The following is a 27647-nucleotide window of genomic DNA, read 5'->3' as shown; positions in this document are numbered from 1 at the left end:
GGCATAAATCTAGATGGGGCAGAGATAATAAAGCATTTGGGAAAAGCAAACAGCAATTTGGAGGAGATGACATTATTATTGTGTAGTAGGAGGTAAGTAGCCATCTCCTTAGAGAATGGAGTGAGCACAGTTTCTCCCAAAGCTTGTTATTACAAGAGACAGAGAGAGATCTAGATCCTAGTTCTTAACAAGGACAACATTGCACCCAGCCCCACCCCCACCCCAGCTTTTGGATATCTCTGGGGATATTTTTGGTTGGCATGATGGTTGGCGTGATTCCTTGTCTGAGGTTTCACATGTGCCTCATGACTCAGGATGGGAGGGGGAGCTTTGCGTTGGGGGATGCAAGGGGGAAGGAATTTTCAGACCACTGGTCTTATAGTTTGTTTGCCCTGCAACCTTGGCGTTATCAGCACTGTTATAGGATTCTTGAATATAGAGAGGGAACATTGAGGCTATTAAGTAGGAAGCAATGCTTATTAATGCCAACATCTGCTCAGTGGATTCCTATCCAAAGGCTGAGCCCCAATTGTCACATAGCAAACAATTTTCTACCGTTTTGTTATTCCTACAGAAATGAGGAAGAATATTAGTTGGATAGCAAGCTATGAATCAACAGATGTGAGCTGGAGAGTCCTGGAGGTGGGGGAGGGAGGAGTTATGGGAAAACATGTTAGCTGGAGCGTCCTGGAAGGAGGGAGAGAGGGCAGTCAGGAAGGGGCTTTAACTGGCTGAGTCGGTCATTTCTGCAAGCCATTTACTTTGCATTTTCAGATGCCTCCTTTCCTCTCTCACGTCCTCCTGCATGACTATTGTCATGTCTTATCAGGCACGCACGTAGGCAGAGTCAGATTTACTGTTAAGTTGATGAAGCTTAAGCTTCGAGGGCTCCCCACTTACATGGGACCATTCCAAGGCCTAGGAGGAACTCTAAAAATGTGTTCACATGGCAAATGTCTTTGTAAAATTTACAAAAATAAAATATTTTAACTTCAAGAAGTTAACGTCTCTGACGCTGTTCACTCCAACATTGCGCCATCACATTTCCTCAAGTTGAGTGGCGCTGGGGTAGTCACTGGCATTTCAGGGATCTGACGGAGGAGAAGTTGAGTTGGGAATACAATTGGTTTTCATTTATTGGGACATATTTATGTAGTTTGCAGACATTTCATAGTATAATTAAATTATTGATCACCATCCTGGAGTAGAAATGCCTCTGGGTATGCTCTTACTGCCTACTGTGGTTACTCACAGGTGCAGAAGCCGAGGTCTTATAGCAAAATAAACGTGTCCTGTACAGCCTAGCACAGAGTATGTGGGAAGATGGAATACCCAGTCCAGTGAGGGTGGCAAATAACAATCATAAATATGATCACGCCTGGATTCCGTGTAGAGTGTGGTGGGGGTGATCAAGTATCTGGGCTCCCAAGCCTGAGTGAGGTTTGTTGGGCCGGCGCTCGGGCCGGCAGGGCTCCGAACAGCAGGGGGCGCTGTGGCGGGAGCCGCAGCCGGCGCGCGGGGCGCTCTGGTCTCTCGCCTCCTTGGGCGGCTTCCGGCGCTGCTGTAGCCCGCTGGTGGTCGCACATCATGGACCGCAATCCTTCGCCGCCGCCGCCAAGTCGGGACGAGGACGAGGAGGTGGTGGCCGGCGGAGACTGCATAGGGAGCACGGTCTACAGCAAGCACTGGCTCTTTGGCGTGCTCAGCGGGCTTATTCAGGTATGGAAAGTCGCATTTCGCCTGAGTCCCGACTACCTTTCCCCCGACCCCCGGCCCCGCCTCTGGCAGCCCCTCCTGCCTGGGAGCCGCCATCTCCACGAAGACCCCTCTGCAGGCACGGGCGCCTGGGCTTCTTGCCTTGCGTCCTGGCCACCTCTGCGGACCCCAGAACTGCGGGAGTCGCTCCTGGTGCCCCTCAGCACGTATAATAGCAGGGGTGCTGAAGTGCTTGCGATTAAAATATTTTACTTTTAAAAAATTTCCAAAAGTATATGACCCCGTAAATACATTGCTCGGGGCTTTGCTTCCCATCTCTCCACAGTTGTTCTTGACACCTAAGTCCTAATTGATGTATATCGCGGACTTTTGTAGTAGACGAGCCGCGTGACTTTGGGCAAGTCTCTTAATGTCTCAGAACCTCAATTTCTCTAAAGTGGGATGATAATATCTATATTCTATATAAGTTTATTGTGTAGGTTAAATAAGATAATGGTCATAGGGAGCTTAGCAGTGTTTGGCTTAAAGGAGGCTCTCAAAAAATGTGAACTTTTCTTGTCCCCACGTTTCCCTAACTAATTTACTACTTTCAGTTCTCTACAGTCCATCTTCTACAAAAAAAAAAAATCTTCAATCAATCAACAAACAAGCTGTCCATGGGAACTTTTTATAATTTCCATAGGAGAAAATATGCATATTTCTTAGCTTGGAATCCAAGGCTCTTTGCAGTTTTTCTAGCCTCCTCTGCCCATGACTCTAAACTGATCTCCATCCCCCAAACATGCGAGGTCTTTTCTTAACTAAAACTCCAGTACTTTTCTCTCCGCTCTTCTACCCTTCTTGACAAACTGTTTTTTAGAGATTTAGCTTACATATCACCTGAGAAGTTTTCTCCATCTTCTCTAGGGTCATTGGTCCATCATTTTTGCTCTCACAACTCTTTGTCCACACTTCACTTGAATCACTTAGCATTTTCTCTTGTGATTACAGTTTACATGTCTTTCCCTCCACTAGATCCTAAACTGCTTGAAAGCAAGGGATTAAATCTTACTCATTTTTGTATTTCTACCCCTGTGCTTAGCAACGGTATTTACTCTGTGAATGTTGAATGAATAGATTTACCTAAGATACTAAATTCTTTAAAGTTTTTTTGCAAGAGAAGACACTTTGAGGGTAGTAGTTTTGTGACTTCTAAATGATTGTGGGGTAGCATCTCTTGAGGAGTACTATGGACAGCGTTCATTCATCTCTTTTCTTCCTTTGTGTTTCTGAAGATTGTTAGCCCTGAAAACACCAAATCCAGCTCAGATGATGAGGAGCAGCAGATGGAGCTTGATGAAGAAATGGAGAATGAAATTTGCAGAGTATGGGATATGTCAATGGATGAGGTATGGGGTTGCAAATGAAACTGAAAAGATTGTTGGATAAGGAGGTGGTGAATAGATTTTTTTTAAAGGTTTGGTCCTTAATCTCTGAGGAAAGACTAGTGTCTGTAATCACTCCTGTATATGGTACAGAGAATGAAGTGCCAGGAGCTATAAATGCTACACTTCTGTTTTTGAGGGTAGATAATCTAAGCTGTGATTGGATTTGGGTTAGATATATAGTTCTCTTGAATGCTAGAATGTTTGTAGCCCAGGATACTTATTTACCTAAAGAGAATGTTGGTGTTGTATTTGAGAGTGAGGTAAGAGTTGGGAGACTGTGGATGTACCATAATTAAGTTAGAAGGGAGCAAGAAAGAATTACATGTATATAATTACAATAATAATATGACATTCGTATTGTATTCTATAGCTTGAAAGCATTTTCATATTCTATTTGCTCTTCACAATAACCTTGTAATTAATATAGGTAGTACCCTTATTTTACAGTTAAGAAAATTGGCTGAAGAGGTTGATTTATGTAATCTTTCACTTTATCATGTGGACTTTTGAAATAGATAACTGATTAAAATCCATATTTTAATCTCTTTCACTTCCCTTCTGCCTTACACATTGCCACCCAAGTTATCTTTTCCTTAAAACACAGATTAAATTGTATTTTTCTGTTTAAAAATTTTTTTAATGACTATTTATTTTCTTTTTTGAAAGCTTTATTGAGGTATAATTGGCACAAAATATACTCCAAATGTCCCGAGGCATGATTGACGTACAAAAACTGCATATGTTCAAAGTGTACAATTTGAAAAAAATTCGATGTAGTATATGCACATGGAACCTTCACAATGAAGATAGTGAACATTATCTCCCTAAAAAGTTTCTTCATGTCCCTCTCTTCCTCAACCTTGTCCAGGCAACCATTGATTAGTTTTGTGTCACTTCAGAGTAGTTTGTATTTTTTGAGAGTTTTATAGAAATTAGACCATATTATTTTATGGAGGGGTCTGGCTCTTTTACTCAGCAACATTATTTTAAGATTCATCCATGTTGTGTATATTAGTAGTTTATTTTTTTTTGCCGAGTGGTATTCCATTATATTTGTATAACATGATTTATTCATCTATATACCTATTGTTGGAAATTGAGTTATTTCTAGTATATTACAGATAAAGCTGCTGTGAACTTTTATGTATAAGTATGTATGGACATATGTTTTCCTTTCTCTTGGGTAGATACCTAGAATAGTATGGCTGGATCATATGGTAGGTGTATATTTAACTTCGTAAGAAACAGTTAAATTGTTTCCCAAAGTGTTTTTTACATTTTTGCATTACCACAAGTAGTGTATGAGATACAGTTCCACTGTCTCTCATCCTCATTATCCTCACACTTGGTATGGTCAGTCTTATTTTCAGCCATTTCAATAAGTTTGTGGTGATTCTCATTATGATTGTCATTTGGATTTCTCTGATTATTAATAATGTCAGGCATATTTTCATGTGCTTATTTGAAATCTGTTATTTGTTTTTTGTTGGTACAATGTCAGTTTGAAGCTTTTGCCCATTTTTAAAATTGTGTTTTCTTATTTTTTTCACCTTAGAAGTTTTGTCATTTTAGGTTTCACTTATAGGTCTATGATCCATTTTGAGTTAATTTTTGAGTATGATGCAAGGTATGGATTGAAGTTACTTTTTTTGCATGTGGATATCCAGTTATAACTTATTTGTTAAGAAAGACTGTGCTTTCTCCACTGAATTGCCTTTTGAGTTTTTGTCAAAAGTTAGTGTCTGCGCATATACATGTGAGTCTATTTTTGGACTCTATTCTGTTCCATTGATCAATTTGTCTATTTTTACACCAGTACCACACTGTTCTGATGACTGTAGCTTGATAATAAGACTGGAAATCAGGTAGGGATACTCCTTCAAATTTGTTCTTTCTCGTAGTTGTTTTGGTTGTCGTTGGTCCTTTGTATTTCCATATTTTAGAACCAACTTGTCATTTTCTACAAAAATCCTGCTAGAATTTTGACTGAGATTGAGTTGAATTCATAGATCATTTGGGGAAGAATTGATAAGTTAATACTGAGTCTTTTGACCCATGAACAAGTTATATCTTTCCATTCATCTAGACCTTCTCTAATTTCTTTAGCAAAGTATTGTGGGTTTTAGTGAATAGGTCTTTCACATCTTTTGTCAGATTTATTTCTGACTGTTCCATATTTTTAAATGCTATTGTAGACGATAAATTTTTTTGTAAGTTAAAAAAATTTAATATATAATGATCATTTCTAGTATGTAGAAATGTAATTGATTTTGTATATCATATTCTGCAGCCGTGCTAAATTTACTTAAGTTCTAGTACCTTTTTTGTAGATGCCATTACATTTTCTACATAAATGATTCCTATATATGAAGTAAAAACAGTTTACTTTTTTTCCAATCTGAATTTCTGTTATTTATTTTTTTTGTACATTTGCTCCCACAAGAACTTGTAGTACGAAGTTGAGTAGAAGTGATGAGAGGGCACGTCCTCATCTTGTTTTCGATTGTAGGGGCAGAGAGCATTCAGTCTTCCTTAAGTATGATGCAGCTGCAGACTGAGAATGTTCCCCTCTGTTCTTGGTTTGTGTAGAGTCTTTATCAGGAATGGTTTTGGGATTTTGCCATGCTTTTGCTGAGTATATTGAAATGATCGTGTGGTATTCTTTGTAGTTTGTTAATACGGTGAACTGTGTTGATTGATTTTCAAGTTGCTAAAACCTTGTTTAGGAATTTTCTTTCTTTCCTTGAAAAGTATTCATTTTCTTGTTGTCTGTTGTTGGTACCAAGGTAATTATATCCTCACAGATTGGGAAGTTTTCCTCTTCACTTTTCAGGAAGAGTTTGTGTAGAACTGATATTATTTGTTCCTTAAATATTTAGTGTAATTCACCAGGGAAGTCATCTGAGCTTGGAATTTTTGTTGTGGGAAGATTTTTTTGTGTTTGTATTTAGTTTTGTGTATTACTTTTTTTTTTTTTTTAAAGTTTTATTGAGATAGATCTCAGTACCATAAAATTCACCATTTAGTGGTTTTTGGTGTATAAATTTTAGGCTATAAATTCATTTCCTTTAGTAGATATAGGGCTATTTGGGTTACTTTGGTAGTGTGTGTTCTTCAGGGGATTTATCCATTTCATGTAAGTTGTCAAATTTATAGGAATAAAGTTGTTCATAGTATTACACTCTGTATTGATGGTACCTCTTTTATTCCTGATATCAATAATTTGTGGCTTCTGTTTTTTCCCCGATCAGTTTGGCTAGAAGTTTAACAATTTTATGGATCTTCACAAAGAATCAGCCTTTGGTTTTATTGATTTTCTCTGTTGCCTTATTGTTTTTTGTTTCATTGATTTTCTTTTTGATCTTTATTGTTTTCTTTTTTCTGCTTACTCTGGTTCAATTCACTCTTTTTCTGATTTCTTAGGATGGAAGCTGAGGTTGTTGATTTGAAACCATTTTTCTTTTTTAACATGGCATCTTACCCTATAATTTTTCCTCTAAATATTGCTTTAGCGGTACCCCAAACTTCTGATATGTTGTTTCATTTTGGTTTAGTTCAGAATGTTTTCTATTTTCCTTACGGTTAATGAGTAATTTTACAGTACATTATTTATTTTTTTAAATATTTGGGAATTTTTCAGGTATCTTTCAGTTACTGCAGTCAGTGAACACTCTGTAGCCTTTTAAATGTATTGGGACTTGTTTTATGGCCCAGAATTTGGTGTCTTGGTAAAGGTTCCATGTTCACTTAAAAAGAATGTGTATTTTGCAGCTTCTTGGTGGAGTGTTGTATAGATATTAATTAGATCGAGTTGTTGAGAGTATGTTCAAATCTCTTCTCTGCTTATACTACAATTATTTGAAGTTATGGTTAAAACAAATTTTTTTAAAGGAAATGGAACCCATTTTTCAAATGAAACCTTTATGTCAAAAATCCTCAAATATAAAATAGGTAAAACAGAGCTGCTGGTTGAATGAGATTGTTGGTAGAGGAGAGAGTCAGATTTTTGGGCTCCTCTTCATCCTCCTAATGGTAGCTCTTGAAGCACGTCTAGAGAACCAAGCTGTCCACTGATCACTGGCATAAAGTTTCTCCAGTGAGACTACATCTCTGCCTTATTCCCTACTACTCAGTGTTTGAGCAGACTTCCAGGTACTTCCTATATATTTTCACATATTCCTGCTTTGTTCATGCCCCTTGCTGCCTGGAATGGCTCCAGTAGTCAAAATCTTTCTCATTTTTTATGGTCCAGCTTAAATGTCATCTCCTCCGTGATGCCTTCCCAGATACGCTAGGCAGAATCTGTTCACCTTATTGCTTAACACTTGTTATTCAGTAATTGGTTTGAGCCTGTGTCGTCTTACAGATTTAAAAGTTCCTTCTCTTAAGAGCGTAATGTGATGTCTTCAGAGAGACCTCCTTTGATATTTCTGAAGTAACCTCCGTCTCCATTTCTTATCCTCTTTGTGGCACCTAGAAATTATGTAGTTTCATTGTTTCTGTGTTCATTGTTCATTTTTCTAGAATGAAAACTCTGTAGGACTGAGACTTTACTTAACCTTGTTCACTATTGTGAGACTAAAACAGTGCTTATTACTTGGGTTTTTCAGTAAATATTTGTTAAAGAATGAATGCCTGATGTGCCTCTTAAGAGCATGACCTTGAGTCATACTCATCTGATTTCATATCCTGGCCCTGTTCTCTGATTGAGTATGTAATCTTGGGCAGGTTACTTAACTTTTTAAAACCTCAGTCTATTAGTATAATGGGACTACTAATAATGACTACTTCTTAGGGTTGTTTTGAGAGTTAAATGAGGTAATGTGCAAACTACTTCACTGTGCCTGGCATTTAATGCTTGTTCAATAACTGTTAATTTCCATCATTATTGTTGGTGTTAACTTCGTTTATGAATTTGTTTCATTACTTTGGGACCAGATACCAAAAGGATTTTTTAACATTATTTTTGTCTACTGACTCAATTCCTAACTTTTTTCCCTTGTGCCTGAAAAGAGGTATATATGGAATTAATTTTTTATGGTTACCTATGCTATGGGGTATAAAGAGGTATAGTCAACATTCAAGTTAATGATAATTTTCATTTTCAGGATGTGGCTTTATTTCTCCAAGAATTTAATGCTCCTGACATATTTATGGGAGTACTGGCCAAATCCAAGTGTCCTCGATTAAGAGTAAGTATTTACATTTTTATAACTTCCTCTTTGGAGCATTTACAATAGATAATGCTGAACAGACTTTCATTTTTCTCACTTTAACTTTCTTACTGGCAACAAATCAGTCTGAATATTTATTGAGCATTACCAGGTACTAGGTAGTGTGGTATTTAAAATTATTAGAGTCTTAGAATTTTAGATTTGGGCTGGTCTAGGGAGATCAATACTTTTATGTAACAGCTGTGGAAACAGATAAACATAACTGAATTATGCTACTGAGATGTGGCAGAAAAGGGACAGTGCTCAGACCCCCCATTTCTTTTTATTGCGCCTTTTTATTCTAAAATTCCATTGCTTAAAAACTCTCATTCTAAACTCAGCCTGTTGCTTAAGACTTTCTATAATCTGAATCTTATTCATTTTTCCAACACAAAATCTACCCTCCAGATAGTCCTTCTAATTTAACAAGGTTTGTCTACTTAATGTCTCAGGAGCTTTCTGTGATGATCACCATCTCCTTTCTATGCTTTCCATCCCCTCTCAGTATTCATTCTAAGGTGGTGCTTTTCTTCTAAGTCTTCCCAAATAAGTAAACTTTCAGTGGCCCTTGCTGATGGTAAACTCCCCAGACAGTTATCTGTAATCTCATTTGTCTTTATTTATGTTCTTTGCAATGTATTGTACTTTGGTGGTGTTTAGGTTGCTATGCGTTATGCATGTCATAGGTGATTAGTAAATATCTATTAATTATAATTATTGCTATTAAATGAGTGTTTGTTTTTACTAGTCTATGAGGTAGGCATTTATCTCCACTTTACAAATAAAAGAATAAGTCTCAGGTTAAGAGATTTGTCCAGGGTCATAAAACTAGGAAAGAATGAAGCTAGGATTTGAGCCTAACCTATCTTTTTCTGTAACTGCTGTACTGTATAGTCTCTCTTTGAAATTATAAAGTGGAGAATTCTATATGATATTTTTACGAATTGAATGTCGAATTACAATTTTATTAGTACAGTGCTCCACCTGAATTGGAGTCTGATGAACTGACGAACCACTTTTTCTTTGGGTCATTATATTAATATAAAGATTTTACAGTTATATTATTTTCCATGGGATTTTTCTAACTTAAGTACATTGATTTATGATTCGTACTTAAAGAAAATAAGCTTATCTCAGAAATGACACCTTTCAGGAATTAGTCATATCATGCGTCTGTGAGCTACAGCCTGTCAATATCAGTGATCCTCACCCTTGGCCACACTTAGAATCACCTAGGACATGGACTCTCCAACTTTAGCATATCCCAGAATCTCTGATTATGAGGCACAACCAAAGCTTCTGGTCCAGTAGGTTTGGAGTAGGATTGAGGATTTGAAAAGGTTCCCTGGTGATGCTAGTGCTCTGGACCAGGGCCCGCATTTTGGGAAGCTTTGCCATAGGGAACTTTTAAAAATCCTGGGGCAGGCTATACCCAGTTAAAACAATCTCCAAATATGAGGCTCCCGACAGCTTTTAAAGTTTCCCTTGGAACTTTAAAGTTCCCCTCATTCCAATGAGCAGCTAAGACTGAGAAACTTGGTCTTCGATTGGACATTCAATTATTCCCTTTTTACTCTGTAAGGGAAATGTGTATGTTTCCTTCTTGCCCCTACTCTCTTCTAATCTTTTTCCAACATTTGATCACCCACATTTTATTGAAACTCCACTACCATAGCTTCGGTGCCCCCTTCCTCTCCTGGTCTCTGTCACTTTTATTGGCTTTTTTCTTTCTTCCTGCATGCTGAGTGTGGACTCCTTTTAAGGTCTCCCAAATCCCTGTCCTCTTTATATTCTTTTCCTTCGTGAGCTCATCCTCTCTTTAAACCCTTAAATTGTAAATCTGTGCCTGCAGGGATCAAAACTTTGACCTTCCTTATGATTTATGGTGTCGCATCTCCAACTTTTTTTAGGCATTTTCTATTTTCATGCTATATTTTCCAGTCCAAAATTCCATATATCCTAACTCAGTGATTGTCATACTTATCTGGTCAAAAATCATACAACGTGCTTAGTAATCAATAGCTTCTCAGGCTCTGCCCTGGAGATTCTGATTGAGTAGTTCTGAGATGAGACTTGGAAAGCTGTATTTTTAACATGCTCCATGAATAATTCTTATAGTCCAGCAAGTTTGGAAACACCACTCTAACTGAACTCATTATAGTCTTTCTTCCACTTTCTTTCCCAGTTTTCCTGTCAGTGGGACCAGTATCTCCGACTGGAGAAATGAAGCAACTTGAAACCTAGGAATCGTGTCCCACTCCTTTCTCCCTTTGCCCCGCATCAGATTATTTTGCTTTCACCTTGACTCTTTCTCACTTCATCCCTTTCCTTGCCTGTCAGCACCACCCTCATCTTTTTGCACCTGATTACTGAGATGTGGTATGGCACAGTGATTAAATGCTCATGCTCTGGAGCTCTGCTGTTGCCTAGTTGGAGATCTTGGGCAAGTTGCTTAACTTCTCTGTGCTTCAGTTGCCTAATCTAAAAAATGGGGATCATAGTGGTATCCACTGCATAAATTATTATATGAAATGATACATGGAAAGTGCTTAGAGTAGTGCCTGGGCATGGAGAGTGCTAAATAAACATTAGCTGTTTTTACTGAAGCTATTTACTTTTTAAAAAGTATTTTCACTATCATGCAATATGCCTTTTGCTGCAGAATAATCTTCCTAAAATATCATTGCAGTATGATGTTCCCTTCGTTGAGGACCTTCATGGCTCCATATAACCTCCTAAATTAAATCTAAACTTTTCAACACGGCCTCGAGGGCCCTTAATCCTGATCCTTTTTACCTGCCGCATTTATCTCATGGTAGTCTCTCACTTTGTGCAACAGCCAGGCTACTTTCTTTCTTTATTGTTCACTGAATTAACCATGTACATTATTTCCTTTTTGTCATTCCTGATACTTTCCCCCTTGTTTGAATGCCTTTCTTATTTGCATATCTAAATCCTGACTATCATTTAAGGCTCAGTTCATCCATTCCATAAGATGTCTTCTTCTCTAACCCCTGCCTGCCTTTAATCTTTCTTTTTCTCGTGTATTTCATTTCTTCCCACATACTGTGAACTTATCAAAAGATTAGGGTGCAGGCAATATACTTCTCTATGCTGTTTCCCAGTTTTAAGGCTCAGAGAAAATTCAAGTGTTTATTCTTATATGTCTTTTATCTCAGAACCATTGTGACCTGTGAAATTTGATTTGGCAGGAAATTTGCGTGGGAATTTTAGGTAATATGGCCTGTTTCCAGGAGATATGTGTGTCCATCAGCAGTGATAAAAATCTTGGGTAAGTTTTACTACATAATAATTATGTCTTTAAAAGAAAGATTCATGTTTTATATTCCTAATGAAATCCTAATACCTATTAGAGATAGGAAAATATTATGAAATGTAGCACTTTTTTTCTCCTATTGAGCACTCTCCAAGAACTTTATTGTATGTTGATGGTAGCTAGGGGCTTCCACACTATTTATGGACGTGTGATTCAGGATTTAGGCCCGTTTTCTTGATCTGTAGCAGAGGAACCTAAATTGTCAGCAGGTGGGAAGCCAGATAGGATAAGAACCAGTGGGGCAAAGATAGTGCACCTGTCTTTGAGATAGGGCATCTATCCAGAGTCTAACAGTTTAGTCTTAGGGAATCTGAAGGCTCAGTCTGGAAAAACTAGACTTGTTGACCAGTGTCACCCTGAGAACTCAGACTTAGATCAGGGGTGGAGGTTGGGACTTGCCAACAGACTGGAAGATACAAAGTTGCCTCTGTGATTCAAAGACTTTCATATTTTTCTTGGAGGCTAGTTCTCTTCTCCGTGCAAGGAAGTTCTGGGTGGAAGGTTTTTTAGTGGTGGAAACCCTGATGATTACTTTAAGAGGTCTGAGAACACCCTGGAATTAAATGCTAAATTTTGTGATTTTATTAATATTGTAGTCATTTAACTGACTGTTACATGAATGTTTATTTGTTAAAATAGAGACGATTGGCTCTTCTAGGTGTGGAGAGACTTTAACATCCCAGTTAAAGGTATCCTCAATAATTTATAATCATTCATGGAGTAAGTGACTCAGAATTATGTTTGGTCTCTAGTGGTCTCTATCAAAAAGCTGAGAATGAATAACAAGTTTTGTAAGTTAATTGCTTATCTTAAAGTTATAATGGAAGAATTTACATTGCTGATGGTATATAAATTTGTTCAACCACTTTGGAACAAGTGGGCATTGTGTAGTCAGGTTGGAAGGTAAGCATTTACTGTGACCCAGTGATGCCACTCATAGATGTATGGTTAGAGAAACTGTGTACACGTATGTCAGGATACTCATACAAAAAGTATTACAGGAACAGAGCATTGCTTGAAATAGCTCAAAATTGGATTCAACCCAGGTGTCTCTCAATAGTAGGCTGGAAAATAGATTATCTCATATTCATACAATGAATGTTCTGCAGCAGTGAATCAAAGAACAACAGCTATAGGAACAATATGCGTAGATCTTAAAGATATGGTAGCGAGCAAAAGAACTAAAGTCCAAAGGAATGCATACTATATAGTTTCATATAGAGTTCAAAATCAAATACATATTAAATAAACTATAGAGTAGAGATAAGAAATGATTTCTAGAAAAGTCAGGGTAGTAGTCATTTCTAGCTGGGAAAGAATTGTGATTTGGAAGTGACACTCAGGGGCTATAGAGAGGCAGCACTGTTGGCGTTTCTTTAAAACCTGTGTTTGCTTTATAGTTATCAAGTATAGATTTGTATCTTATCGGCTTTTATGTTTATGTATGCTATTAAAAATAAAAACTCTATTTTGATATTTGAAATGGGAGAAGTGAGGCATATTGGTTTAACTGTTCCGTTTTTGCAGCCAGGTATTATTGCACTGTTTGTATGATTCAGACCCTCCAACTCTGCTGGAAACAAGCAGGTATGTTTTCCTCTTTTTATGGTTCTATATACTCACCCATAAGGGAGTCTAGGAAAATAGTTCATTCTTCATTCCTGAATTTCCCTTACTGTATTTGAAAGATAGATATTAAGCTCACATTTATCATGTAGGTTGTTGCTTACTTGCATTTCCCAGACAGAAGTGGCCAATGTCTGGGTGGAAAGAATCCGGGAACACCCAGCTATTTATGATAGCATTTGCTTCATCATGTCAAGTTCAACAAATGGTAAGTCACCTTGCATTCTAGGAAAAAAATTGGTTATGTTTAATTGTTAGGAAACGAGGTAACTATTTCTGGAAGCCACTTAAAGGCTAAGTATAAGGTGAGAGAGTATTTCAATTTAAGATATAAAATTTCTTCTTAAACTCCTAGGATACTGATAAGTCCCTTATTTAAAAATGAAGGGAGCCAAGCAAAGTTAAACAAAGGAGGTAAACATATTACTTTTGGAATAAGTAATGCTTTGGCAAGAACTGGCTTTATTGGAATAGATTTAGGAATTTTAATTAACATTACTGCTTTTTAAATTCTGTTTCTCGTTTCAATATGTTTTATTCTGTGCAGTTGACTTGCTGGTGAAGGTGGGGGAGGTTGTGGACAAGCTCTTTGATTTGGATGAGAAGTTAATGTTGGAGTGGATTGGAAATGGAGCTGTTCAGCCTTTGGACCAACCCCAGGAAGAGTCTGAAGAGCAGCAAGTGTTTAGAATTGTGCCCTGTGTGCTTGAAGCTGCCAAACAAGTACGGTAGGTGAGCTCTTTTGCTCAAAATGTCCAGTTGTTAGAAGTATCCTTAGATGTAAGTCATCTTAGTTTCCTTTGGGCAGAACGAATAGCACACAGCCCATCTTTGTCAGGTTTTATTCACTACTACTATTTGTGGTGACAATATATCTGATTTGTGCAAAAATCATAATGGTTACAAAGTACCTTCCGTAATATTACTTAGCAGTAGGCTTTGTTTCGGCATTAATTGTGACTACTATCTTAAACTCTTGTGCAATTTTGTGTAATATAAATAAAGTAGAAAGATTTTCTTATGCTTTCTTTTCCATTGGACATTTAACAACTTCTTCAGTTAATGTCAGGCATCATTTGTTTTTTTGCTTCTTGTGAATATATGCCAGTCTTGGATAAGTGACTGACTTTTGGACTCAGATGTCTTCCCAAGAGTGATTATTAAGTCTCGTAGGTTGCTGAAGCTGTTTATTGCTAGAGATTAGAAAATTAATTGATCTGCTTAATAACCCAGATTAAAGCCTATTAATTTGATGTCCTTTATCCAAATGAGGATTAAACTCATCATCATCTCCCCAAACCTGCTTTGATATTCCCAATCTCAGTAAACATTCCGTTTGGGTAATAGGGAAGAAACATGGAAGCCATTACTGACTCTTCTCTATCCCACTCTTTTCCCATGGCCAGTCAGCCTCCAAGCCTTGTTCCTGACTTTCTGGGATCCCTTCCAGGCCATCACCAGGCCACTGTCTCTTACCTGGACAACTGCAACATTGTCTTGCCTAAGTTCCCTGCCTCAAGGCTTGCTCCTTCCAAGCCAAGATTGTAGAGTGGTCTTTCCAAAGCACACACTAATAATCCAATTTTCATGCTTAAGACTCTTCAGTTGCTTTCCTTAGGACGAGGTTCAGATTTTTAAAAACGTGTCTTATAAGGCCCTCCATGGAATTTCAGCCACATGAAATTTTTTTCATTTCTTCAGCTGAGTCAGGCTCTTAATTTCAGCCTTTGCTCACACTGTCTTCTCTATGTCAAACATGTGTTTGCCCCTTCAGGTTTCTGTGTAAACTTCATCTCTCAAGATACCTTTCCTGACTCTCTAAACTAAGTATGCTTGCTGTATGGTTTTCTAGCACCTTGGACTTCCTCTAGCTTACATTCACATCACTTTGTTATTACCACTTTAATTATCTGCTTTCCTTTTAGACTATAAACTTCATGAAGGTAGAGACAACATTTTATACCTCTGTTTCTCAGACCCTAACATAGTGCCTGAAAACAGTAGGTACCTAAATAAATATTTGCTGAACAGTCTTTTTATTGTTCACTGTCTTCACTTACTTGTTTGAAGAACTAAGATTGTGAGTCTCTAGGAATCCAAACTGTTGATTACAATAATTATTCTTACATGGTTTTAGTATTATCTAGGAAGCTAGGATGATCTGAGAACTTTATTGTTGTCAGTGTTTGGTGCAGTGGACCTTATATTCATTCTATAAAAGTCTTAGCCATTTTTTGTTCTAATTATTAGACTAAACTGAAATGAAGAAGTATCGCCTAGCAGGGTTCTACATTAATTCTTTTGTGGGACTAGGCGAAAAAGAATTTTCACTACTTGTCTTGTGTGTTGATTATATTGCAGAATATTTGTTTGTTTTTTGACTGATTTCCCTATTATCTGATGTAAACATTGATGAGCACAGAAACTTTGTCCTGTTCCCTGTTTTATTCTCAACATTTAGGGCAGTGGCTAGTATAGAATGATGAATATTTGTTGAATGAATAAATAATTGTAATCTATAAATAGTAAAGTTGTTAATTCAGTGCTTTTGGTTTTTGTATTTAGTTCTGAAAATCTGGAAGGGCTTGATGTTTACATGCATATCTTACAGCTGCTTACGACAGTAGATGATGGAATTCAAGCAATTGGTAAGATGTTATATGGGAAAGAACTATAGTTATTCATTTAATTGTTTGCTTTTTTTAAATTACTACTTTCTTTATCATCTTTATTAAGTACAGTGTCCTGATACTGGGAAAGACACTTGGAATTTACTTTGTGACTTGGTCTGCCATGAATTCTGCCAGCCTGATGATCCACCCATTATACTTCAAGAACAGAAAACGGTGCTAGCCTCCATTTTCTCAGTGTTGTCTGCCATCTATGGTTCACAAGCAGAACAGGAGTATCTAAAGATAGAAAATGGCAAGTATCATTTTAGTTCACAGAATTAAATTGTAGTCTATCAGATTTTAAAGCCCAGGTTTTTGTTGATTGTTCATTTGGTTTCTTCCATTTTTTATTTTAGCGCTTTTATTCTGATTATAAAAAAAAAGTTATTTTCTCAACACAAAAAAATGTGTAAAATTTATAAAAGGAAACACAGTGCTTGTATTCCTACTGTCTAGAGATAATTGTTTGTTACTCAACATACATAGTTTTAAGTCCTGCTTTTTTTCATTTAGAAATATAAAATGAATATATTTTTATGTAAATAAGTGTGCTTTCACAGAATGATTTTTATGATTACAATTAAATCCATGATCCATCTAGAATTTATTCTGATATTACAAGTGAGGTATGGCTTCAGCTTTTTTCCAGATGGTACCCAGTTGTCTCAACATCAGTTAGTAGATAAACCAGTTTAACCTGCATTGATTTGAAATTTCGTGATAACTATGTTTTAAATATCGCTGTACATTTTATTCAGTTGCATTGTTCTAGTCATGTATCAGTACCCGTAGTGCTTGATTATTGTTGTTTAATATATGAAGGCTATTGATTTCTGTGTATTTAATTTTACATCCAGTAACCTTTCTGAATTCTCTTACTATCTTTAATAGTTGTTGAGTGGGAATCTTAGGCTTTAAGTTAGGTAGGTTTTATTACTTTCCTACCTGATTTCTTTTATCTAATGGGTTGCCTTGTACCTCTAGTGTAAATAAAGATGGTGGTAGAAAAACTTCCTTTTTCCTGACTTTCTTGGGAATGTTTCTAGAACTGTTTGGGACACAGTGGATGAGGGATTTCAAGCAATTTATGTTTTATGTTTTACCACTTTAGGAGATATTCATCTATTCCTATTTTATTAAGCACTTTTAATGAAAAATAAATGTTGACTGTTTTAAGAATCTTTTCTGCATTTATGGATAAGTTACTTCATTTGAGAAGTTGACATCGAGTACAGACCTGAAGGAAATAATGGAGTGAGTCATGTGAATACTTGGGGAGAAAAGCATTCTAGACAGAGGGAACAGCAAGTATAAAAATCCCAAACTAGAAATATACCTCGTAAATTTAAGAAAGATCATTGAGACCTCGTATGGCTGGGGTGAAGTTAACACAGGAGAAATAGTATAAGAGGCCAAAAAGGTAAAAGGCTAGAGTGTGAAGGGACCGATTTTGCCTTTTATTATGAATGAGATAGGGAGCTGTGGAGAGTTATAAGCAGAGGATAGATAGACATGAGCTGACTTTAACAGGCTTCTTCTGGCAGCCATGTTTGTAATAAATGTAGCAGAGCAAGTATTCAAAAGGGAGACGAGTTAGGGAGGGGGCTGCTGTGAACTTGAGGCAAGAGATTATATAACTTGGATTAAGGTGGCGACTGGAGGTGGTGGGAAAAAACAGATCAGTTTTAGGTAGTGCCAACAGGATTTGCTGACAGGATGGGAAGTTCAGGAAAGAAGTCTGGCATTTTTGTCTGAAAGAGTTCCTGTTTCCTGAGGTACACATTGAATTTGAGATGTCTGCTAGATATCCAAATGGAGGTGTTGAGCAGGCACTTTATGAGTCTAGAGCTGAGGTCTTGTGTAACCTTGGTTTTTTTTTTTTGACTTGATTTGATATGGAGTGAGAGGAAAAGTAATGTCTCTTACTAACATGTTTGTCTTTTTTCTTTTTATCATTCATAGTTTGCTTAATGAGTGTTGATGTCATGTTATTTGGTATATAGAAATTCATTATAAATTGACGTTATGAGACTAGGTGTTCTTTATCCTTTTCTCACTCTCCCTCCCAAACTTTTATGTATGATTTTTATATTTGGGTGAGAAAGTGTAAAGATGCTCCTCTAAGCCACTGATTAACACCCACCCCCTCATCCTGCCCTAAGCCTTGAATAGGGGCTTTGCAACGTTATGGCTGGGGGTGAGAAAGAGATAGGAGAGGCTGGTATAGTATATAGATTGGAGTGACCCACAGGGAAGTCATGGATGTAAAGAATTGGATGTTAAGAGTCAAGAGTTGGTGATAACACAAATAAGAAAGTGGGAGTAAATCAAAAGAGAATATTACAAAGCAGCCTGGTAAGGGAGGTGCTCTTAAGAGGTGACATTGAGTGAAGAAATAAAGGATAAGATTTTCCTAGTTGCTAATTTTTTTTAAATGCCGTTGCCATGTACTAGAAATGACATTTGGAAATGTTAGATTTTTTTTTGAAGTCATTATACATGATTCTGTGCTATTAGCTAACTTTTTCCCTGGATTTGTAATTATTAAGCAGAAATTGTAGAGTTAAAATCACTGGTTAATTTAAGAGTGAAATACATTTTAGCATGTTCATGTGACAAAATATATTTTGTGTCTGAGTATTTGTTTTATGTACAGTTTTTATTATAGGCTAATTAAAATGATTGTTCCGTCTTTTAAGAAATCATACGTTTTTTTAAACTTAGTAAAACAAAACTTAAAAGTTTTGTTTAAGAGTTTTATGAAAGTCAAAGCTTAAAATTCAAATTCTTTTCTGTGGCCTTCAAGGCCCTACGTGATAGGGTTCTTGTCCAACTTTCCAAACTCTCGTACCTTCCTTGTTCACTAGCCGCCTTCTTGTTTTTCAGACCTCCGAGGACATTTCCTGTTTGGGGCTTTTGCACTTGTTCCCTCTGCCTGAAATGTTTTCCTGGATTCTTTACATTGATTCTTTTTATTCTTTAATCCTCAGCTCAGTGTCACCTCTTCAGAGAACCTCCCCTGCCAGCCTACTTCATTATACTCCCCTTTAATTTTCTTCACAGAACTTATCAAAATCTGAAATGATCTGTTTTATTCATTTGTTTGTTTGAGAGTATAAAAATGTCTCTTGAAAGTTGAGGCCTTAATGATCTTGTTCACTATATAGTACCTAAAATACCATGCCTACCTCTAGTAGGTGTTCAGTATGAACGAATGAATCATGAATGAATAACCAAATTTAGCTGGCTAATTCCATACCTCTTGATTGTACAGTAGATCTTCCTCTAATTGATAGCCTGATTCGTGTCTTACAAAATGTGGAACAATGTCAGAAGAAACCAGAGAATTCAGCAGAGTCTAATGCAGAAGAAACCAAAAAGTCTGATTTAACCCAACATGATTTCCACTTGAAAATCTTAAAGGATATTTCGTGTGAATTTCTTTCTAATATTTTTCAAGTATTAACAAAGGTAAGAAAGAAGTATTAATAGTTTTTCAGCTACAGAAAGTATAAATTGTTTAATACTCCCAACTTTATTATTACTGTTATTCTTTTGTGCAAATAAAAGTAGTATAACTGTATTAAAATTGGAAAAATAGAGAAAGATAAAACTTACCACTCCAAGGTTATAGTCTTAAACCAACAACTAATTTGGTGTATCTATATATGTGTTTTTCACATAATGTAGTAGATAAAATTTTTATAGACTGCTTTTCTTTTAACATACTATAAGCACTTCTCTTTACTTTAGATCATTTCACTGAAAGACTTCATTGGGAGCCAGTTTAATACCCAATTTGCCAAAAATTCAATTTTTAAAATCTATTGTAAACTTGTTTTAAGAAATATTCACCCTGAATATGTTTGGGATTGTTAGCATATTTTTCTTTTGAGCATAACCTTTCTATTCATATATTTTAGAAAATATATATGACTATAACTGTGAAGAATGTATTCATATTCATTGACTGTTTTCCAAAAAGAATATTCCTTAAAACAAACATCTGTTACTCTCATGGTTTGTTTTTTTGGTGAATCGTCCCACTTTCTTTTTCCAGTTTGGGATTATTACCTTGGCGTAGACTTTTGGAAGTTAGATTACTAGGTTCGACATTATAAACGTGAAGATGAATGAGGCATAGTGGCTACATATTGCCAAAGTGCTTTTGACATGTGAAAATGTTGATTGTACTTGATCCTTGTTATTGGGTGTTATAAGTTTATATCCAGTTAAATTCCACAGGTGATTAAATTGTGCCTTATTTTGATTTACATTTTTATTATTAATTTGAACATCTTTCCATATATTTGTATATTGTTTGTGTTTCCTGCTTTATAAATTTATCCATTTTGATTATTTGAATGGAACTCCTTGGGTAATACTATATCTTGCACATTCATGACAAGTATTTTCCCCATTGTTTGCTGTTGCTTATGTTTTTTTTGGAGAGAGGGACATAGATTTTTCTTGAATTTTAAGTGAGAGGAATATAGGAGGAAGGTAGGCTGAGAATAAAGCAGAGTGGTGACATGAACATTTTTATATCCATACTTAATGGAATTTGGACTTAATCTTGAGGAAACTGAGGAGTTACTAAAGATTTTTTTTTAAGTATCAAGTGGTATGATCTGTTTAGAAAGATTACTCCCAAAGTAAGAGAGAGTTGAGGCTGGAGTCCAGGGGACTAATCAACAGGCTTTTGTGGCTGGTAATCTTCAAGAATAATCTGAAAAATGGTGAGAACCTAAACAATGGAAGTGTGAATGGAGGGGAAGGGTGGGATGAGATTAGAAGACTAGAATTAAACACTTGTGGTTGGTGGTGGTTGGTCAAGCAGCTGAGGAGGAGGAATAGTCTTGGCAAGTTTTTGGTTTGTGCAGGAGGATGAGTGGGTGATGGTCCCCTTCACTAGAATAAGGACTACAGTGGAGCACATGCTTGGGTTATACAAGTAGGAATGATCTCGGCTTCAGCTGGGACATTCGAAATACCTTTAGGATCACTAGGGAATTGTTATATACGGAGTAGTATTTATTCACTAAATATACCTTTAAAACTTTTCCTTTCCCAATGTTAGATCTTGTTGTTTTGTTTCATTTTAGGACATGGTGGCTAAAGGACTGAAGGAGGGCCTGTTAAACAAGCAGAAATGTTGCTGTGCATTTCAAAATCTTCTTCCTTTCTATAGCCCTGTGGTGAGTATGAGTTATGAGTAAATGTATGTAGATGGCTGAGTTTTAAGAGAATTCCAAAATAAAATGTTTTAGAATAAGTGCTTGATCTTTGAGGCCGTTGTCAAAAAAGATAGTGCATATAATTCACTCACTTAATGCCTTTGCCAGATAGATGACTGCTGGATAATTCATGGGATAGTCTGAGGAACAGTTCAAATTTTAAGAGAAAGGAACCAGCACTGAATTTATAGTATCCCTTTCTGTTATGAAGTAAATAGCATATATATTAACCAAAAATAAGATTCTTCATAGGTATAGTCAATAGGTTTTTATGGTTCTTCATATTATATCATATTTGCTATCATTAAAAGCAGTTTCTAAGTAGGGTCATGTCAGCAAGGAAGATGGTAATACAATTTCATTAATGGACCTTAAAGGGGACTCAGTGGGAGGATAAATGCTAGTTTAAGAGTAAAACAAAATGGTAAGGACTAGTCACTTCCTCAATGTTTCAGAGGACTGTCCAGGAAGTACTGTTATTTGTCATATGGGGATCTGTCAATATTTCTTTTCAATTGGACTATTTAGAAACCATAGGTAGAACATTTTTATAGTCAACAATCAATACTGTAAACTACCTTTTCCTCTACTTAATGTTTATTTGGTTATTTGGTTTGACTCACAGGTGGAAGACTTTCTCAAAATTCTTCATGAAGTTGATAAGACCCTTGCTGGTAACCTGGAAGAAAGCTTCCCAAGTTTAAAGGTTCAGACTTAAAAAGTGAATTGTAATTTCCTCTGCCCAAGAAATAAACTTTTTTTTTTTACTGACAGTTACAGTTGACATATAGGAAATATTAGATAAAGTCTACGTAAGAGCATAATTGTACAGTGGTATAAGTGGTATAGTCATGCCCTTCTACCTCCCCTAGCCTTATCTCACTTTTGTTTGGCATTGGAATCAGTTGTTTCACCACTACCACACACCCTTCTTTTTTTGTATTGTTTTTGTGGTAGTTGTTGTCTTCAAGTAAAGAAAACAAAAATATAAGCTTATTATTAAGGTTCTCTTTCGAATATTTGAAGGGTTGGTGAGGGTATTTTTCATAACTTTTAATTTGATTTTTATGTGAGAATTTTATATTTGTATCCATTCTAAGCATACTAGCTGCACTAATGGGAAACCTCACTGTATTAGTGTAATCTGATAGCTTTTATGTGTCTTATGCAATAAAAAGCCCAGAGGTAGGTGGTCCAGACCTAGTAAGGTGGCTCAGGGACCCTGGCTCCTTTTACTTCCACATGATCTACCATGTAGATCTTTGTGTTTATGTTTATTGTCTTGTGGTTAAAGGGAACTGTAACATCTCTGGTCCTTCAATCCACATTCAGGGAGGAAAAAGGAGAAAGAGGCAAAGGGACTTTCTCTTTTTTATTTGGAAGGACAGCCCTCCCTGGCCAGAACCATGTTGCATGGTCACCCCTAATGCTAGTTATTTGAAATAGAGTACTATACTTTTTTCTTTCTAGCCTTTATAGGAGAGAAAAACGAGAGAAGGGAGATGTGAATGGCCTTTGGACAGCCAATCCATGGTGTTTGCCACAATACAAACATATCTTAGCCATTTTGTGATGGTTAATTGTGTTGACTCCACAGATTGTTAGTAACTCAAAAGCAGTTATTACAGCTTTGTTACAGTCAGTTTTTTTCAATGTTTGTATGAAGATAGAACCACTAACAATTTGATGAAAGCATGTTGGCCAAATTTTCTATTTTCAGTATAATTCTAGCAGTTGTATTTTAGTAAATGATTTTGCTTGAGTGGATTCAGATTTTTAAAATTAAGACTGAGGTAGTTTTATAACTTCTGATTGTTCATAACCTGTTTTGTATCTGATTTCCTTTTCGTATTTTTATCATTCTTTATAGTGCTTCCTAATGAAATAAATTCAGAAAATCAACCAAATACACTTACAGAAGTATCCAGTTTGCATTATTTCAGTTATTGAAGTAGAATTTTTAATAGTTTTTAAGAAAATATCAGTTATGAGTAACAAAATCAGCTTTTTAAACTTCTCTTCTGGTACAGCCCCTTCCCATATTCTTTCCTTGAGTGACTTTTGCTGATAAAACACAGGGATACTGTTTTTAGTAAGAAATACATAATTTCTAGTTTGGAGGTAGTTTATTGTCGAAAGTGTCCCTGCTGAAAATAATTGAACTATAAAGTTAAAATCTTACTGTTTAAACTCTAATTGGTAGGTTTACTTTATGTATATTTGTGTATCTTCAGTGATGATCTTATCCATAGGTTGAACGTGACTGTATTTAACATGAGACTTTCAAAGGTACCAATCAAATTACTACTACCTGCAAGCAGATGCTAAAAATTCCACTCTTGTTATCTCTTGAAGTTTAAGATACAAATAATCCCATAAGAATAATACTCTAAGTTATTGGTCAGTGCATATGAATTTCATATTTTGTTTTCCCAAGAGCACATTTTTAAAAGGGGAAACACAAGGACCTTGGGTATCTGATGGAAAAAGTGCCACTCACAGCAGGTAAGTTACAGAGGGAGAAAATTAGGATACATCATGAAAAGGCTAGGGATGTCCTATTTTCTGCTGCTTATTTATGCCTTGAACCTGATTATTTGTTACTTGTTATTATAACATTATGAGGTAGTACATATTTTCATAGTATTTTGATATATTTGAAAACTTCCTAAATCTATTAATTATATATTACTAAACAATTTGATATATATTTTACAGGATATATATGTGTTTATATAATTTAATAGTTAAAAATATTTTTATAAAGCATGAACAGTGTTAAAACATTTTGAATGCTACATGATCAGAAGAACTCATCAGAAAACATGTAGTGCTTGTATCAGTTATGGTGATATTTTTAAATGGTGCTTTCTCCACAAGCATAAATAGATTTAGAATTTTTGTACACATAAAATTGAAACTCATTTTTTTCCCTATACTTTTTTTGCAGAGAAGGGAAGAAATGACAAGAGGAACTTGAGTTAGCATTTGTTAAATGTGTCATTCTATGTCTGATTAAATTTGAATTTGATTTTTGAAGCATCTAAACCGCTTCAGACAGAATACAGAAGACATGTTTTCCTTTGCCCACCCCCTTTTTAAAGATATCCCCTGCAGTTAATGGGCTATAGCTAAATTGTTTTCTTGGCTGATCCAACTCTCTAAATCAAAGGCTTTTTTCTACTCTATTTTTAACATTTCCCATTGCCTTAGCTTTTTAGTTAGTTACCCTGAATAACTTCGGCATGTAAGTGGGAAAAAGTTTAAAAGCCACATCTCAGCATTTGTACTTTTTTTGATGATATGCATGCAAAAACCAACTATAGCCATTAAGAAACAGCCTCTGTTTAGGGTTCAAAAAATCTTAAATGTATGAAAAATGTTGAACCAATTTGTATTTTGTAGAACTGGGCTACAGTAATGCCGTGCCTGAGGGTTAACTATGAATTTGAGTAAATTGTATAAGAGGAATATTGGGGTTATAGATGAAATTGCGTTTTAACCGGTATTTTTAAAAAACTCATCACTAGTTTATTTTTATAAGAAATAGGTCCCTTATTATTTAGAACTGAACTTTGTGTTCTACTTAAGCATATGTTCTCTTTTACTACTTTACAACTCCAATCTCCTCTCTGCTCTTGACAGAACTTTTAAGAAAGAGAAAATAGGTAAATACTCCTCTCGAAGTATTTTTCTTTTTACTGCAAGTGCGAGATCTAATCTAAGAACCATTACTCAAAAGTCATGTATATAAGTGAAATGATATAATAATTTGGATTTGCTTCAGAATAGTCTGAGGTGAGGGGAAATTAGTGGGTTAAGGGAGTAGATCAAACAAGATCGTACTTGAATTGGAATTGATGATTACGTGGGGATCCTTTATACTGTTCTATTTTTGTATATATGTTTGAGGTTTCTTGTTAATGTTTTCAAAAGCAAGTAAATCATACAATTTTAAGCCAGAATTTAATTATGAATGTTGCTTATTTCTTTATGTCTAAATAAAACTCACAAACTATTGTATTAGCATTAAGTACTATTGAATTTAACATAGTTGAAACCAATACCAATACTTGATAGAAAACATTTCCATTAGTATAGAACTAGTTATATAAAAGTTATGTTAACTTCACTGTTTGTTTTAGCTGACACTCAACAAGGAGACTGTCATGAGAAATGTTAGTGAGTACTAAGCAGATAGGAACTGATGTCATACATGTTTTGGCACCATAATGGGATACTTTTAATAAGAAAATTTCTTATTGGTGATCTTTAATGGTGTATTTTATGGGTAGAGGAGACTAAGGGAAAGAAGCGGAACCATAACATTTTAGGGATGGACAAATTGCTAGGGGTCACCAATGTTTAGTACTTATTCATTCGACTAACAAAGCCTACAAGAACCTGACCTAATGTAGTCTTGAAGGCCAGGACAGACCTAAAGCACAACCAAAGAAAACCAGTTAAAACCGGACGTAGGATGTCTTTTGGTGGATGCTTCCAGCCTTCCATTATCACATCATAGTTTTGTTCATCAGCCTGACTGTTGTGTCTCTGTCTAGAATGCGAAGTCTGCATTGCTAAAATACTATGATGTACCTTATGTTAATATGCATAAAATGAGATTTGCTTAAACCCAATTTTGTGCAACCCAAGGAACATCTGTAATATAAAAGCTAAAGAGCCTCCATGGTTTCTAGTTAGTTTTCAGATCCAGAGAGTTTGGAATATTAGCCTAGTTCTATGATTATTGCGTGCATGTGAGTGTTCTTTTTTAACAGCTGTATTTTCCTTGGAAGTCCATGTCTTCAAGACTTACATAATTTAGCAGCATCCTGAAGGAGGTTATTTTCATTTTAGTCTTAATTTTCCATGCCTCAGGGCCCTGGCAAGGAATGAAATTCTGGGAAAGAGACATGCCACAGAAACCATACCTGGAAGGGAGAGGATCTATTCATTAGGCTGTTGTGGGTCACTGACTAGCCTGTGGATTGCCTGCTTTGGGCTAAGTGTGCACCCCTCATACAGTCAACTAAAGTTGAAATTAAAATGAATGTGAGATAAAGTTTATCGAAGAACACAGAGTGGTGTAGTAGACATCAGACTTACATGCCTGGTAGAAATGGCCACCATTTATTGAAGGTTTACTGTCTGCCAGGAACTCTGTGAAGATCTTATTTACTTCTGCAATAGTCTTATAAGGTAATTGTTACTATTTTACAGATGGGAAAATGAAAAATCAGAGCCATTAAGTAATGTGGCCAAAGTTATGTAGACAGTAAGTAGCTGACATGGGGTTTGAACCCTGTCCTGCCTGACCCTAAAGTATGACCTTTTAATAACTATATTATATTTGCATCCTGTGGGTAGACATGGACCAGATCCTGAAGGGTCTTATATATTATTTGAAATAGACACCTGGATATCTGCTTACCCTTGCCCCCTTCTCTGACAATTGTCCCTGACCTACCTACATTCTTGCTCTGCTTACAGTGTATGGTTAAACAAGGTTCGATTCCTAATCCAAACCGAGGAAATCACATTGATTCAGGAGCATTGGACTCTAAAGATCATGTAACTTGCAAGACTGAGGATCCTGTTTGAGAGCAGCCAGTCATGTATGTTTATTCTCTGCTGTGTACCAGACATTGTTTTAAACACTAGGAAGAGAGCAGCGAACAAAAGAGACAATCCGCATACTGGAAATACTGTGGTGGAGAAAGATAAAAATCTTGCATTGGAGCTTGCATTCCAGAGAGTCATGTGTAAGAGGAGCAGACAGAAGAGGTCATACAACCTCTAGCAGATTTGATCTCATTTCTTCACTTCTACGTACCCAGTCTTTTGCCATGGTTTCTTGGTGGATGCAGTATATGTCACTGTCCTTTGAGCTTGACCAGGTCACTTTGCTTTGGCCAATGAATGTTAATGGTGCTCATGTAAGCAGAGTACTTCAATGTACCATTCTTTTCAAAGACTGAATAATATTCCATGGTATATGTTTGCCACTTTGTCTTCATTTGTTTGTATATAGATGGACACTTAGGTTGCTTTTGTGTCTTGGCTTTGTGGATGATGCTGCAGTGAACATGAGAGTGCAGGTATCTCTTTAAGTTCCTGATTTCAGTTTCTTTGGATATATACCCAGAGATGAGATTGCTGGATCCTATGGTAGTTCTATTTTTAATTTTTTGAGGGACCTCCATACTATTTTCCATAGTGGTTGTACCAATTTACGTTTCCACCAACAGTGTTCAAGAGTTCCCATTTCTCCACGTCTTCGTGAACACTTGTTATTTTTTGTTTGTGTTTTTTCTTATATAATTGCCATCCTAACTGGTATGAGGTGATACCTCATTTTGGTTCGACTTGGATTTCCCTGATAATTGGTGATGTTGAGCACGTTTTTATATACCTGT

General features: G+C 36.1%; 1 protein-coding gene across 2 annotated transcripts; it reads left to right on the top strand.

Annotated features, from left to right (window-relative positions):
* Positions 1–1542: 1542 nt before the first annotated feature.
* Positions 1543–23145, top strand: SAAL1 (serum amyloid A like 1). 2 transcript variants are annotated; one of them, XM_016139509.2, is made up of 12 exons: positions 1543–1719; positions 2991–3104; positions 8252–8335; positions 11569–11648; positions 13221–13280; positions 13412–13527; positions 13867–14047; positions 15885–15967; positions 16056–16244; positions 19269–19462; positions 21097–21189; positions 21854–23145. In XM_016139509.2, the coding sequence occupies exons 1-12, from the start codon at positions 1588–1590 to the stop codon at positions 21944–21946; spliced, it is 1419 nt and encodes a 472-aa protein (XP_015994995.1). In that variant the 5' UTR covers positions 1543–1587; the 3' UTR covers positions 21947–23145. The 2 variants fall into 2 exon arrangements, with proteins under 2 accessions (XP_015994995.1, XP_015994994.1); XM_016139508.2 differs by having other exon boundaries at positions 1544–1719; positions 19266–19462.
* Positions 23146–27647: the final 4502 nt, after the last annotated feature.

The sequence above is a fragment of the Rousettus aegyptiacus genome, unplaced genomic scaffold (genome assembly GCF_014176215.1).
Source record: "Rousettus aegyptiacus isolate mRouAeg1 unplaced genomic scaffold, mRouAeg1.p scaffold_m13_p_5, whole genome shotgun sequence".
NCBI classification, from domain to species: Eukaryota; Metazoa; Chordata; class Mammalia; order Chiroptera; family Pteropodidae; genus Rousettus; species Rousettus aegyptiacus.
Note: the sequence above shows the minus strand (reverse complement) of the source record. Positions and strands in the feature narration are given on the sequence as shown.